This window comes from Musa acuminata, chromosome BXJ3-6 (genome assembly GCF_036884655.1).
Source record: "Musa acuminata AAA Group cultivar baxijiao chromosome BXJ3-6, Cavendish_Baxijiao_AAA, whole genome shotgun sequence".
In the NCBI taxonomy this organism is placed as follows: Eukaryota; Viridiplantae; Streptophyta; class Magnoliopsida; order Zingiberales; family Musaceae; genus Musa; species Musa acuminata.
The window spans coordinates 36,971,052-36,983,684 of record NC_088354.1 but is presented as its reverse complement, the minus strand read 5'-3'; the positions used below and the strand labels follow the sequence as shown (position 1 = coordinate 36,983,684).

General features: G+C 40.8%; 2 protein-coding genes across 2 annotated transcripts; both read right to left on the bottom strand.

Annotated features, from left to right (window-relative positions):
* Nucleotides 1-209: 209 nt before the first annotated feature.
* On the bottom strand, nucleotides 210-2,906 carry LOC135639589 (endo-1,4-beta-xylanase 1-like). The gene is made up of 5 exons (XM_065153424.1): nucleotides 2,853-2,906; nucleotides 2,406-2,767; nucleotides 2,141-2,318; nucleotides 1,502-2,050; nucleotides 210-1,421 (listed from the first exon to the last, which is right to left on the bottom strand). The coding sequence occupies exons 1-5, from the start codon at nucleotides 2,883-2,885 to the stop codon at nucleotides 303-305; spliced, it is 2,241 nt and encodes a 746-aa protein (XP_065009496.1). The 5' UTR covers nucleotides 2,886-2,906; the 3' UTR covers nucleotides 210-302.
* Nucleotides 2,907-5,358: 2,452 nt separating this feature from the next.
* On the bottom strand, nucleotides 5,359-11,243 carry LOC135641728 (E3 ubiquitin-protein ligase RSL1-like). The gene is made up of 3 exons (XM_065157386.1): nucleotides 10,168-11,243; nucleotides 8,847-9,583; nucleotides 5,359-5,874 (listed from the first exon to the last, which is right to left on the bottom strand). Exons 1-3 carry the CDS (start codon nucleotides 10,582-10,584, stop codon nucleotides 5,490-5,492), a joined length of 1,539 nt encoding a protein of 512 aa, XP_065013458.1. The 5' UTR covers nucleotides 10,585-11,243; the 3' UTR covers nucleotides 5,359-5,489.
* Nucleotides 11,244-12,633: the final 1,390 nt, after the last annotated feature.

Here is a 12,633-nt window from a genome sequence, read left to right as displayed (position 1 = left end):
TCCCCTCTCTCTCTTCCTCCCTCTTTGTGTTGCTTGGGACAAATCATGCTATTATCGCTTTGCGAGGATATATATGACTGGCAATTTTGGAGGGAGGATTATCCTCCTGATTTAAATTCTTTGATCTCCTCTGATAGGAGATGTGATGATCCTTCTTAAGGAAAACTGCATGATCAACATCAAAGTCAATCAAAGAACATTAATCAATCAAATGGGATATATTAATGTTCTTGCTTTTGTGCGTCTGCACAACACAACACATTAATTTTTATTCGGACATTCAAATTATCGTGGCTGTTCTTCTATGGATTTATGTTGACGACAAGAGCAGAATCCCCCTCTGCAACCGTGAATGTCTGAGAGAGCTTCTCCTCGTTAGGAGTTATGATATCAACACTGTAAGTGCCATGAAATCCTCTGAACTTGAACTCTCCTTGATCGTCCGCTTTCCCGCTGGCATGTGACAGCCACTCCTGCTTCAGCATCAGGAACCTCTTCCCAGCTTCATTGAGATCACCTTCAGCATTCACCAAGTGCGAATTATTGCGGAACATGAACAGCTCCCAGAATCCCCACAGCATGATCCCCTCCACCGAAGGGTGCGCGAAGGCCTCGCGAAGCATCACCTCCAGGTCGTCGGCTCGAACGTACTCGTTCGACGCCGGTGCGTCCAGTTCGGTGAACCAGATCGGAAGCCCGAGTACACTCAGCTTGTCCAGCGCAGAAGACACAACTGGCCCAACTGGAGTGGTGACATGTCCCTGTAATCCAATTCCTCCGACTGGAGCAGCTTGTTCTTGGAGGCCAAGTATTTGCTTCATGTACATCTCCGGGGACGCTCTGGTATCGGCAGCTCCCTCCACGTTGTAGTCGTTCACGAACAGCGTAGCAGAGGGATCCAGTTGGTTTGCAGTCTTGAACATGTATGATCTGATGTCTTCTCCCAGCCGATCTCGGTAGAAGGAGCCATGAAGCATCTCGTTGTTGACATCATAGTGCCGGAACTGGTCTTTGTACCTGGTAAGGAGTCCATTGATCCGGTTCTGAACGGCCATGGAGAGGTCCTCCTTGTTCAGGGACCGAACCCAGTTCTGCACCGTGCTCTCCACTTCCCAGAAGATGCAGTGTCCCCTGGCCTCCATGCCGTTCTTCCTGCACAGCTCCAACAGCTCGTCGGCGTCGGCGTAGTTCAGACTTCCTTTCTGCGGCTCCGTCCAGTACCACTTGAGCTCGTTCCCGAACACAGCCCAGTTGAAGTTGTTGACGAAGAAGTCGACGAAGTCCTCGTTGTCCATGTTGGTGCGCGTGATGCATGATCCCAAAGGGAAGCTGTTCTTGATTTGTGTCACTCGCACGGATGATCCAGCCGCAGCATCAACACCGGAGCCCGAAATATTCAGAACCACGTCCCTCTTTCTTACCTGCGCAGAAAATGCATTCTATCAGGAACTGAATCATCGAAGGGATTCAGCTTCATGAACCAAGATCTTTGTGGAATTACCTTATCAGTTAATTTCTTGAGACGCTTAAATCTTTTTGTCCTGTCAACAGGAAAGATCTGAAGCCCTGCAACCATTAGATCGACTCCGGAAGCAGGGCCTTGAACAGAGACTATGACTCTCGATGGCTGCTTCTCGATTCTGAATGATCCTCCGATTTCATACCATCTCCCATCTTTAGCTTCGACTTGGCCTCCGCTGGTCCACTTGCCATCGACGCTGAGGGAGACACCGATGTTCTGAGGGCCACTCCGCTGAGGGCCGACGCGAACCCAGGCCGAAACTTGATATGTCGCGTGCAGATGCAGCTTGTCAGCAATGGCCTGAGCTGCACCCATCCATGTCTGCGTGCGGCTCGTGACGAGAATGTATCGACCATTCAAAGGCTCCCGTGTTCCGAGTGACTCTTTTGCCATGGGAGGAAGCACATGAGGCGCGCCATTGCTGGTGACGGTCAGTTTACAGGAACCGAGAGGAAACCACCCATTTAGGCCATCGGAACCATCCACCAGATTGCTGTTCTGGATTATGTTTACTCCATGAACAACACTCTGCAGAGACGATGGCGAAAGACTGAATGCACTCGATCGTCTCAAGACTCGGTGAGCTTATAATGCGAGCAGTGGAGAGATTCTACGAACCTGGAAATCTGGAGGAGATGGTGGTGGCATCTTCGCCGCATGTTTAACTACTAAGCTGTTGAGAAGAAGATCAGTACCTGCGGGTGGTCCTTCGATGAATATGACAGCTCTGGAGGCAGCAGCGTTCAATAGAAACTTGCCTTGCAGTTGCACCCAATCCTTATCTGACGCTTGCGATCTGACACCAAATCACATCATTTGCTTGTGCTTTCAGGAAGAACTGCCGCAACTCGACGAAGCTTAGTGAGCAATGAGAACTACTCACTTGGCAACGCCGATGTACTGATCGCGGCCATTTGCCCCTTGAAGGTAGAGATTCACCCTCACATCGGCCGTAGTAGTCGAGCCACCGAGGACTCTGACGGTGGCGGCGACCTCGTAAGCGAGCTTCCGCTCCACCCTGCCGGTGATTTCCTGCTCAATCCCGTTCCAGCTTTGCGTGCGTCCGGTGGCCGAGGCGAAGTACTTCCCACCGTTCAGCGGCAGAATTTTCCCATCGCTCATGGAGTCGTGGAGCGCGATCTTGCATCCTCTTCCGGACCAGTTGTTTAGGCCATCGTCGAAGGCAGGATTGAGTATAATGTTCTCATCATCTCCTCCTCCTCCTCCCAATCTCATGTTCGACACCTACAAAAGCAATAGAACGGCAGCAGCAGTGCTGTGGTCTTAGAATTCGCAGACCTGCATCTAATCATGAGAAAACACTCATCACCTCGGAGTACAGTTCACTGCGGGAATCAGCCATGAAGTGGGTGCTCTACCACCATGGATTGGAGCCACCTCCTATATATAAGCCTCGTAAGCTAAATCAACATTGCTTTGCGTTGGAGTATCTAAAGGGATGAGGTGGTCTAAGATTATTACGTCTAAAATGCTCATGAAGATCCTTTTACTTAAAGTGTTAGGTTACTTTAGCTTTGTCTTTGCTTCTTGATGGACCTTTTTCTTTGGCATCCAACCATTCTTGCGCTGCAATATTTCTTTTTGACTCTGAGACTCTCGCAATTACTTTCTGATGTGATGAAGTTACTCAGCCTTCAAAGCCAAGAAGAGAAATGGTTTGTAGTCGCCTTTTCCAAATATGAATCTTCAAGAACAAGCATTTGTTGAATTACTGCCTTTCTACTTGAATTTACCAAACAGCAACATCGCCTCCATAACGTGTTCATCACTCACGTCCAGCTCAAGAAGCAGCTTATTATTAGTGAGATGAAGAGTCCATAAATTCTTCCTGATGTCATGTCCATCATTCCGAGATACAAAACATCAGCACAACACAAAGAAAAGATTAGAATGTGTAACACCAATAATTGAATTAGCCACAGGGAGAAACACACACACACACACACCAGTAATGCCCGTTGCTCGAGTTTGGTGATCTATGATAGCTTTTATGGTCGAGATATAAAACAAACTAGGATGATCACGTACCTCTACTTTGAGTCAGCCCTTCTCGTCATCTATTGATTTGGAGAAAAATCAATCACTGTAATTTCATGTAAGTATATGTATATTTTTTTTAAACTAATTTAGAGCATATATTAATGATATTATATGAACTATTCATTGACGAGATATTTTTTTATATAAATTAGATACCACGAATGGTTATTATCTTTTATTCTTCCAAAACTGACTAATGAAGTGGGGCCCATAAAGATCTGACAAATGTAAAAATAAATTTGATCGTCTTAGTACGGATATAATGTATATTACAGTATCACGTATATCACGATGGGTTAATTATCCTATCAACTTTGTTTAACCAAATTTATTGATCAAAATGTCTAAGCTCAGATTTAAGGTGTATGTAATGTATTTTTCAGAATCTTATAAGTCAATCTTAGTTTTGTATGTGAGATTAATTAGGGTCTTATAATTTTTCACATTTAAGGGTTTGACATTTTGGTCAAGGCCCAATATATCTTAAATCAAATCCTAACATGGTGCATGTGAGATAGAATATAGTGGTGACTCTAAACCATGACGAGTCACTCCATCGATGAGTAATTCTTTCTTAATTGAGCTCTCCCACCATACTCAAATATCAGATCGGTTCTGATACCAAATGTCACGTTAATTGACCTATCATTTGATTCAAATAATTGATCATGGATAATAATATACTTATCATGTCTTTATAAGTTAATTTTAGTCTTATTTATTTTGGATGTGAAATTAATTAAAATATTACAAACATGTGATTTGGTGCTTAAAACACATTAATTAGAATATTACAAACATATGATTTGGTGCTTAAGACACATCTTCCATCACGGTGATTAGTGCAATCGATTACGTTCCCAAAAAGCCAACGCAATGGTTCCTAAGAAACTTGCCATGGTCAACTCATTCAAATACAGTTCTTACCTAATAGTTAACTGAAATGACAGGGAGAACATGTAGTTGTTTGGTCAAGTAATTTAAATCTAAACTGATATGAGTGGCAATAAGTTTGATGTTCAAAGTGTTTCCAGTTTTGTTATCAACCTGTGCGTTTGTTAGGTCAAATAATAAGTATTCAGACTGGCGTAAGTGACAAAAGTTGGATGTTCTGATTCTTTCCAGCTTCACTATCAACCTATTCGTAGCGTGGCCAAATAATAAAAATCCAAACTGATATGAGCGACAAGTTTGATGTTTATATCGTTTCAATCGATGTAAGTACAAGTTAAATTTATGTCAATAAACCTTCCAACTGAATTTTGTTAATCATTTTTCATCATATCTATTTCAATTAACCAAAAAAAAAACCTGTATTCAAACTCCCAGCAGTAGTAATTAGAATGAAGTGTGGAGGTGTTTCTAAATTGGAGCTTTATTGACTAAAAAGAAATCCTCCTACTTTACAAGATTGAGCCATAAACAATAAGGTTGGAGTAAAAATGTGGCACTTGGAACGAGCCTTTGACAAAAGTTTCCCCTTTCCAGATGATAATGATCAGGGGGATATCTTGTAGAATTCTTCCCTGTCAAGTATTATGGCTAATTTAGAATGCCAACCTCGAATCTTAAAAGCAAATTTGTTTCAGCTTAACTATTCCTCTTCAAGCAAACAAATTTGCTTGATTTGAATGGCAATAAGCTTTACATATTCCTAGTTGTATCTTGCAAAATAATAATCAAGGAAGAGTTCACAATTCATCAAACCTTCACACACAGCCTACCATTCCAAGCATTCAACTAATCAGCAGAAGGGACCTCAATAGCACCAAATATGCTGAAGGCAAACCTATATTTTATGAGTTAAGAGTTTGTACATCCGGCCCTTCGCTTGTACCCCATGTTGATAGACATACCAGCAATTATTAATCACAACCAATGTGCAGTGGGATATTGGACTAAAAATTCACTGGAGAAAATCCTCGTGGTAGCTATCGCTAATCACAGATACAAACCTCTCGAGCCAAGGGAGCTGGTGAAGGTCTTTCATGGTATCCATGTATGAGTCAGAACATGGAGGTGACCGGGAAGGGGGAAGGTGGTGGTCACTCGGGCCAAATCCTCCAGCGAGAAACCTTTGTATCATAGCCAGTTGTGCTCTTTCTTGCTCTGAATACTCATCCATAACTGCTGGCAGAGATTCAAAAGACTCCCATGTCCACCGTTCCGATTCTTGATCAGAAGGTGTTGCAGAGGGTTCCAGGTTGTTCTCACCCCAAAAGGCACAATGACATGTCTGAATCCCATTCCTATATTCAGCACCACAGGAGCAACAGAATTCCTGCCCACACCTGTAATATGAACACAAAATGATGTTAAGCAAATAAGACTTTGGGTTTATCTATCTACTGTTTCATCCTGGAAAAGGAAGAGCCTAAAGAAGTTTGGACCCCATATATTTGACTCTGAAAATTGAAAGGAGGCAAAGTCTTAAAATAGCAAGTCAACACAGCATTAGTTTGGTCTATCTGGATATATTGATTAGACCAACAAATTATTAGCAAAGGAAGACATGCTGACACAGACAAACTTTATAATGTTAACTTGAGGACAGAAATCAGACATACCAGGTGAAAACAGAAAATGAGTTAAACCTATAATTTTGTTAATTTGCAACCATCCAAAAATACAAGTTGAAATTCGTCTGAAGAATTAAAAGGAAAATATCTCACCAAAACTTCAAGATTTGTGCTTAGAAAAAATAATAATAATAAAATTCAGACAAATTTTTCAGAAGTTACAGACAGGCGAAAGAGCTCCCATAATCAACTCACCCCAAGCAAAACTCATCACATAGGGAACTTTTTACAGGAAGTTCTCTGAAAGTTTACTAACCTATTTCATAGCATTAAATAAAGAAACAAAGAATATAAATAATAAGCATAGATTCAGCCAAGGTAAGGCAATATTACTTAGTTGCATTTATGCAGAGATCTGGATGAATATTTCATGATATTCAACCAAGCTTCAAAAACTGTATTACCAGTCGAAAAAACATGAAAGTCAATTTTACCGACTAGAAAATTTCAAGGTTTATTAAGGATAAACTTAAAGGAAGCTTCTGCAACTTCCAAGATATCCTTCACCAAAAAACCATTAGATGTTATGCATATTAGGATGGTGACGTATATTAGAATATTGGTCAAAATAACAATTATCTTTTTAAAAAACAAAATAAAACAGCAGTGACCATTGGAAGTTGAACAACATAAATTCATTTCTCCATTACTCAAGACAACCATTTATCCATTGCTCCTATGCATTTACCATGGTATTCGATTGTGCAAGAAAGGATGGTGGTCTGCATTGTTGATAAATGATCTGCCTAAGTTTATAAAAAAATTTAACCAATGTTAACATTCTTTTAATGGCATGAGTATTGGGTAAAAAGGGAAGTTCAGAAATCACATTTACTTAAGAGGTATCATTTTGATGGTATGACTCGTGTTGGTGACATCCCAAATGCCATGGTATGCGATGGAATCTGTTCTGAATGGCAAAAGTCCAGTGCACAGAAAAAGTTCCGTCTGAACAGCCGTGTGATGACACATTAATTAAGGCATTGATTAAAGCAGTGATGAGGAACTGAACGAGATTGCATACATGCTCAATACAAGTTATAAGTGAATAAAGGATACTTGATGATAGAAACTGGATGAGCTAAAATGACAAGGGTGAAACTTTGAGCAAGAACTTTCTGGTCCTGTTTGTTTCACCAATGTGAAAGCCAGCACCAAAGTGGAATTTTTCAAAAGAGAAGTCCCATGGAATTGATTTAGGTATGAACATTTTGTTATCTGAAATATGCTGAAGTGGAGTTCCCCAGAGTCAAATGAAAATTTGGTATTCACTTTTCTCATAAATGGCCATAAAGCTTTCTGCAATGAAGTCTACTTTCTCCAAATTTATGACCTTCCAATACTCTACTTCTGAGTTTCAGGTACCGGACCCATTTCGATGATCTATCAGACTAGTACATATCGATTAGTGGTGTACCATTTGTCGTTACACTGGTATGTACCAGTGTTGAAGAAAAAGAGGGAGAAGTGGAAGGGGTGGTGTAGAACCGAAGTAGTGGAGAAGGAAGAAGAGGAGAAGAGGTAGGAGCATACCTGAGAAGAACAAGGAACACAACGACAATGGCGTTGGCAGCTGTTGTCAAATTTATGGATATTTACAATTGTCCAAGTTATGGATATTTACAATTGAGGATATATACATTCCATGTTTCAGAGTTTGGATATTTACAATTGTCAAATTTCTTAACAAACCTAGGATGAAGCTGGATACTTTCCTCTTGTTACATAATCAGGGATCCAGTGACGGAAATAGTGAATCTCCTCCCGATCTATCGCCACATTTTATAGAAAGCCTCTCTTATTAATTTATGGAGTCAGTGATGCCAAATATAGTTTATGCAGTATTGCAGAATTTTGATTCACAAAGTTGACTAAAAAATATAGGTATTTTAACAACCTGATATATACAAAAAAATCATATCAAATAACATTTTAATCTTCATTTTCACATGTTACAAAAATCACAGATTTTTTACTGGAAAGCAATTATTATTAAATCATTTTTTGATATATTGATCTCCCAGAATAAATAAGTTCAAATAAAGAAGACCTAAAAAACCAAACCCAAAAGACTGATCAGATATACATCCACTATGAATTTATCCTTTGATATTTAGCCAGAATAACATAATGAGAAATTGGCTAAGAAGAATGTTTGAAGATGTTCAATTTCATGAGAAGGGCACAGGTATCTTTTTGACGTAAAGAGTGCTTTCTCATAGGAACTGTCCAATGATTTTAGATAGAGAAGATAGATCATTGTTAGCGAACAAAAAAATCCATGTTTCATAACGACTAAAACTTGTGACTCTGACATAAAGAGTGCTTTCTGATAGGAACAGTCCAATGAGTTTAGATAGAGAGGATATATCATTCTTAGCAAACAAAAAATCATGTTCCATAAAGTATAAACTTATATAACGAGGCAATTTGGTTATGGTATTTAAAAAGAAAAAAAAAACTAATATGTTATGCCATGGGTGAAAGAAGGATAGGTGTATTGGTGCATCATAAAGATAGAGCAAAGAGAAGTCACAGCTTATGTCCAACTAATACGTTTCTCTGATTGATAAATCTGCAAATCAATTTTCTATCGCAACCAAAATTAAAAAATATTAGCATTCATCCAACTATAATAAACTATTCTCAGTAATGACTCATATCAAAAATCATATTTGACGTACCAGCAGTTCATGTGGTAGCCCCCATCAGTGAGCACAATCATTCGACTGCACTGCTGGCAGCGTCTACGCCGAGTATTTTGTTCCAAGTGATGTAACCTGTTATCCTCTGCATCTCTCTCTGCTGCAGGTAGGTTCTGATATTCTACACATGTCATTAAAGAATGCCATGGTACTTGACAGCCAATACATATATCTCTGTGACATTCTGGGCACTCAATTCGGTTGATGTCTGACTGTGCTGATGAGCTTGCTCTAGAGGACAAATAATAGACAGGATTCAGCAACCCCGAACAGTTACGAAAAGGGCAAAAGATTCTATCTCCATTATCAGTATCAGCCTCCATTGAAAATCTCTCTAGCAAAACGTAAGTGGCAACTGGAAGAAAGGACTTGCATTCACTAGTTGAAATAATATTTTTGCACATAACTTGTGGGCACCTTATAGGGACCTGTGAGGTCCTTAATTTGTGTTCCACATATATGACCATGCAATCAGAACAAACTTTGTGTAAACAATTCATCTTTATCATTTTGGAACTTGGCTTCTCCTTGCCGCAAATAGGACAATTGTCAACTGACCAGTCACCAATTGCTTGTTTGGCCAAGCACAATGGCCTCTCTAGTTCAAAACTAGAAACAAGTTGCAAATCAAAGTCTTCTAGCTTATCAGCAAGTTCTAAAATTCTGTGCCCTAGAGCTATCAAAAGCTGGTCATCAAGTATTTCTGTTTCTGCAATCTGTCAAAGCAATTAAACCATCAACATCATTATCGCTCCGAAAAGGAGAGAAATTCTGATAGTTAAAGCACAATAAAAAAAGAGGGGAACAAAAGTCGTATGAATCACAACACGTGAAGTGAAGCAGAAAATAAGCTTAAGGATGTTCAAATACATGAAGGAGGTTACAACAAAATAAGGAGAGGAACATAATTCTTTGAATATGCAACACCAAAACTATATGGAGTATGGTTTGCCTTATCAGTCCGTATCAGTGTACCGACCGATCATTGGTATGGTAAGTACCGAACCATACCAATGTGCACTGAACCATACCAACATACCGACATATAGTATCGACCCCCTATTAGACCGGTACATATCGCCCATATCGAACAATATGTCATGGTACGACACACCTTGATATGGAGATTAGGTAATTGAACACAGAAAAACAAATCAATATTATGTAAAGAACTTGTCATACTATGAGGTAACACAACCTAATCACCTACTATCTAAATCGCACCAAATGACAATATCCAAAACAACTATGAGATGCAATCAACATATTCTTCAACTTTCCTAGTTAGTCTATTCCTTACTTGATAATAGAGGTCCTCTGAGTCCGTGAATGCATAGAGCTTTCGAGAACCATTCTGGAGAGCTGCCAAAAGACCATCCATTAATGCCAAGTGCTCCGCCACCAATTCATCTACATGAAAATCGAGCTTCTTCTGCACTTGAATCAAGGGAACCCCAGGAGACCTTTCCATTACTACTCCGATTCCAGAAACCCCAGATCCTTTACCATGACCCTCTGAGGCAGATACACCCTTGAAGAACATTCTTAACGAGAATTCATCAAGATCATCTTTAGACCCTTCGGCCAAAGATTCTTCCGAGTCCTGCCACTCGTCATCTTCTGTGTAACAGCTTTGGAATTCATCTTCTACATCAGAATCATCAAACAATCCACCTTCAAATCCATTCATTCTTCCCGCACTCAATTTCTGTAGCATCTGAACCCTTCTAAAACGCACAAAAGAACAACAAAGGGAAGCCTCTTCTTTCTACCAAAAACGTATTATTTCTGTGCCCATCCGGGTAGATTCAAAGAATTAAGAGTTTTAATTTTTCAGCCCCTCCTCCCAAATCAAAACTCACCCGAAGATTTTTATAAGAGACACCGCAATTCTTGCCCGTCCACTTAGATCCAAGTAAAGAATAATCCAAATACACGATTAGCAAACCAGTTTCAAAACCAGAAATAAACAGAACGCGACTTAGCGAAAGGAATAGAAGGGTCTGGTCCGTTCACCGGCAAGCAGCACAACAATCCACACCCTAAATCGCCCCGCCACCACCATACACAAACGGGGCTCTTTTAGCCTCTAAAACCCATCCAAATGGTGCCAAAGGACACCAAGAAGCCCCGATTTTGGAACCCCCAACCATCGCTCCCGTATTCCTCCTTCCCGTCCTGGGAAAATCCCTCAATGGTGATCCAGAAAAAGGGGGCTTTAATGATTCCGCCGGTCTCCTCTGAAAAGGGACGGAAGCGTCACCGCGAAGGTGACCGAAGGCAGAACTGACGAGGAAGCAAGCAGCGGCAGCAAAAAGAGTAAAGAAAGGATTCCTTCACAGACGGTAGCGGTGGGCGTCGAAGGCCGCAGCTTTATTAATCGGTCACTGCAAGCGTCGAAGGGAAGAGGAGGTAGCATTTCTGTTGACACGTCACCATGTCACACCCTTGTCCACCGTTCATTTGGTCTGATCCTTCTGTCTGTGATCTAACGCCTCCGTGCCACCTCGAAAGCTTTCCGTTTCATTTGCAAATTATTTTACTATTATCATTATTATTAAAGAGATTAAATGAAAGTTTTACGTGATTCGATTTCTTTGTGTAAAATAAGTCACAAATTTAATTTTATAGAATGCCCAAATGGGGTCGAATTGAAAAATATACAAAAAGCAAAAGGGTGCCACAAATGTATTCCACAATATTCTCCTCATTTGGTCAAAGAGGAGACAAGAAAATTTTAGTGTAAAGCTAAAAGGAAAACAAACCATTCTTTGGGCCAACGAGGAAGGAGTGTTAAGACCCTAATGATTAGAAATTATCTGAATCTAAATGGAGAATATTGTCTGTCCTCATATGAATATTTCTATTTTGATTTGAGAATAAAGTCGTCGATCTAATGGATTAAATTGAGTATAAAATTCCATGTGATTGAAGGCCATGTGCATCTTCGTCTGGAGGTTAATACATATAATTCATGACATGATTTCAAATCGGTTAAGCGGTTTGAGTTCATTGCTCCAACTCAATCGGTTAATCAAATGAGTTCGTTGTTCTAAACGGTTTAAATCGATTAATTAAAATAGTCTAAAAGGTTAATTTTGAAATGATGTGGATTTAATTTCACAAATCGTATCATGTCGACCCGATTAGACGAAGATTTTAATATGATTTAAATGAATCCAATTGTTTTAAAAATTATTTAAATTTAAATTATCGTCAAAATATTTTTATTTTATTTTATTTTAGTTCTGCGGCAAGATTGACTCCGCTTATAAAAGATCAAGGATATGAATAACCGCCCGCGTCCGTCAGAAGCGTCGTCAAGAAGCGATCAAACGGAGAGGGGCGCCGCAGTTCCAAGAACCACGAAACCGGACGACGATGCTCTCACCCTCCTCCTCGATTGCTCCGATGAAGTAGAAGACAGCGACAACTTCGATGACTACTTCCCCGCCGCCGATTCTTCCCCCTTCTCTGCCTGTGGCCTCCAGGAATTCGTCCGAGGCCACGCCCTCTATTATCTATTTCCCCGTCTACTCCCTCCTCCGCTTCCGCGTCGTCGCCCCATCCTGGACCCGCCTCATCTCCTCCCCCATTTTCTCCCACAGTTAGTCTCGTACCCACCGTTCCATTTCCGGCATCCTCTTCCGCCCCTCCCACTCCGGCGACAGCTCAGCCATCTTCACCCCCTTCCTCTTATCCCTCCTCCGCCCACCGCAACCCGGCCACAACCGCCTCGGCCGCCATCCCCTGGCCGCCCGTCGAC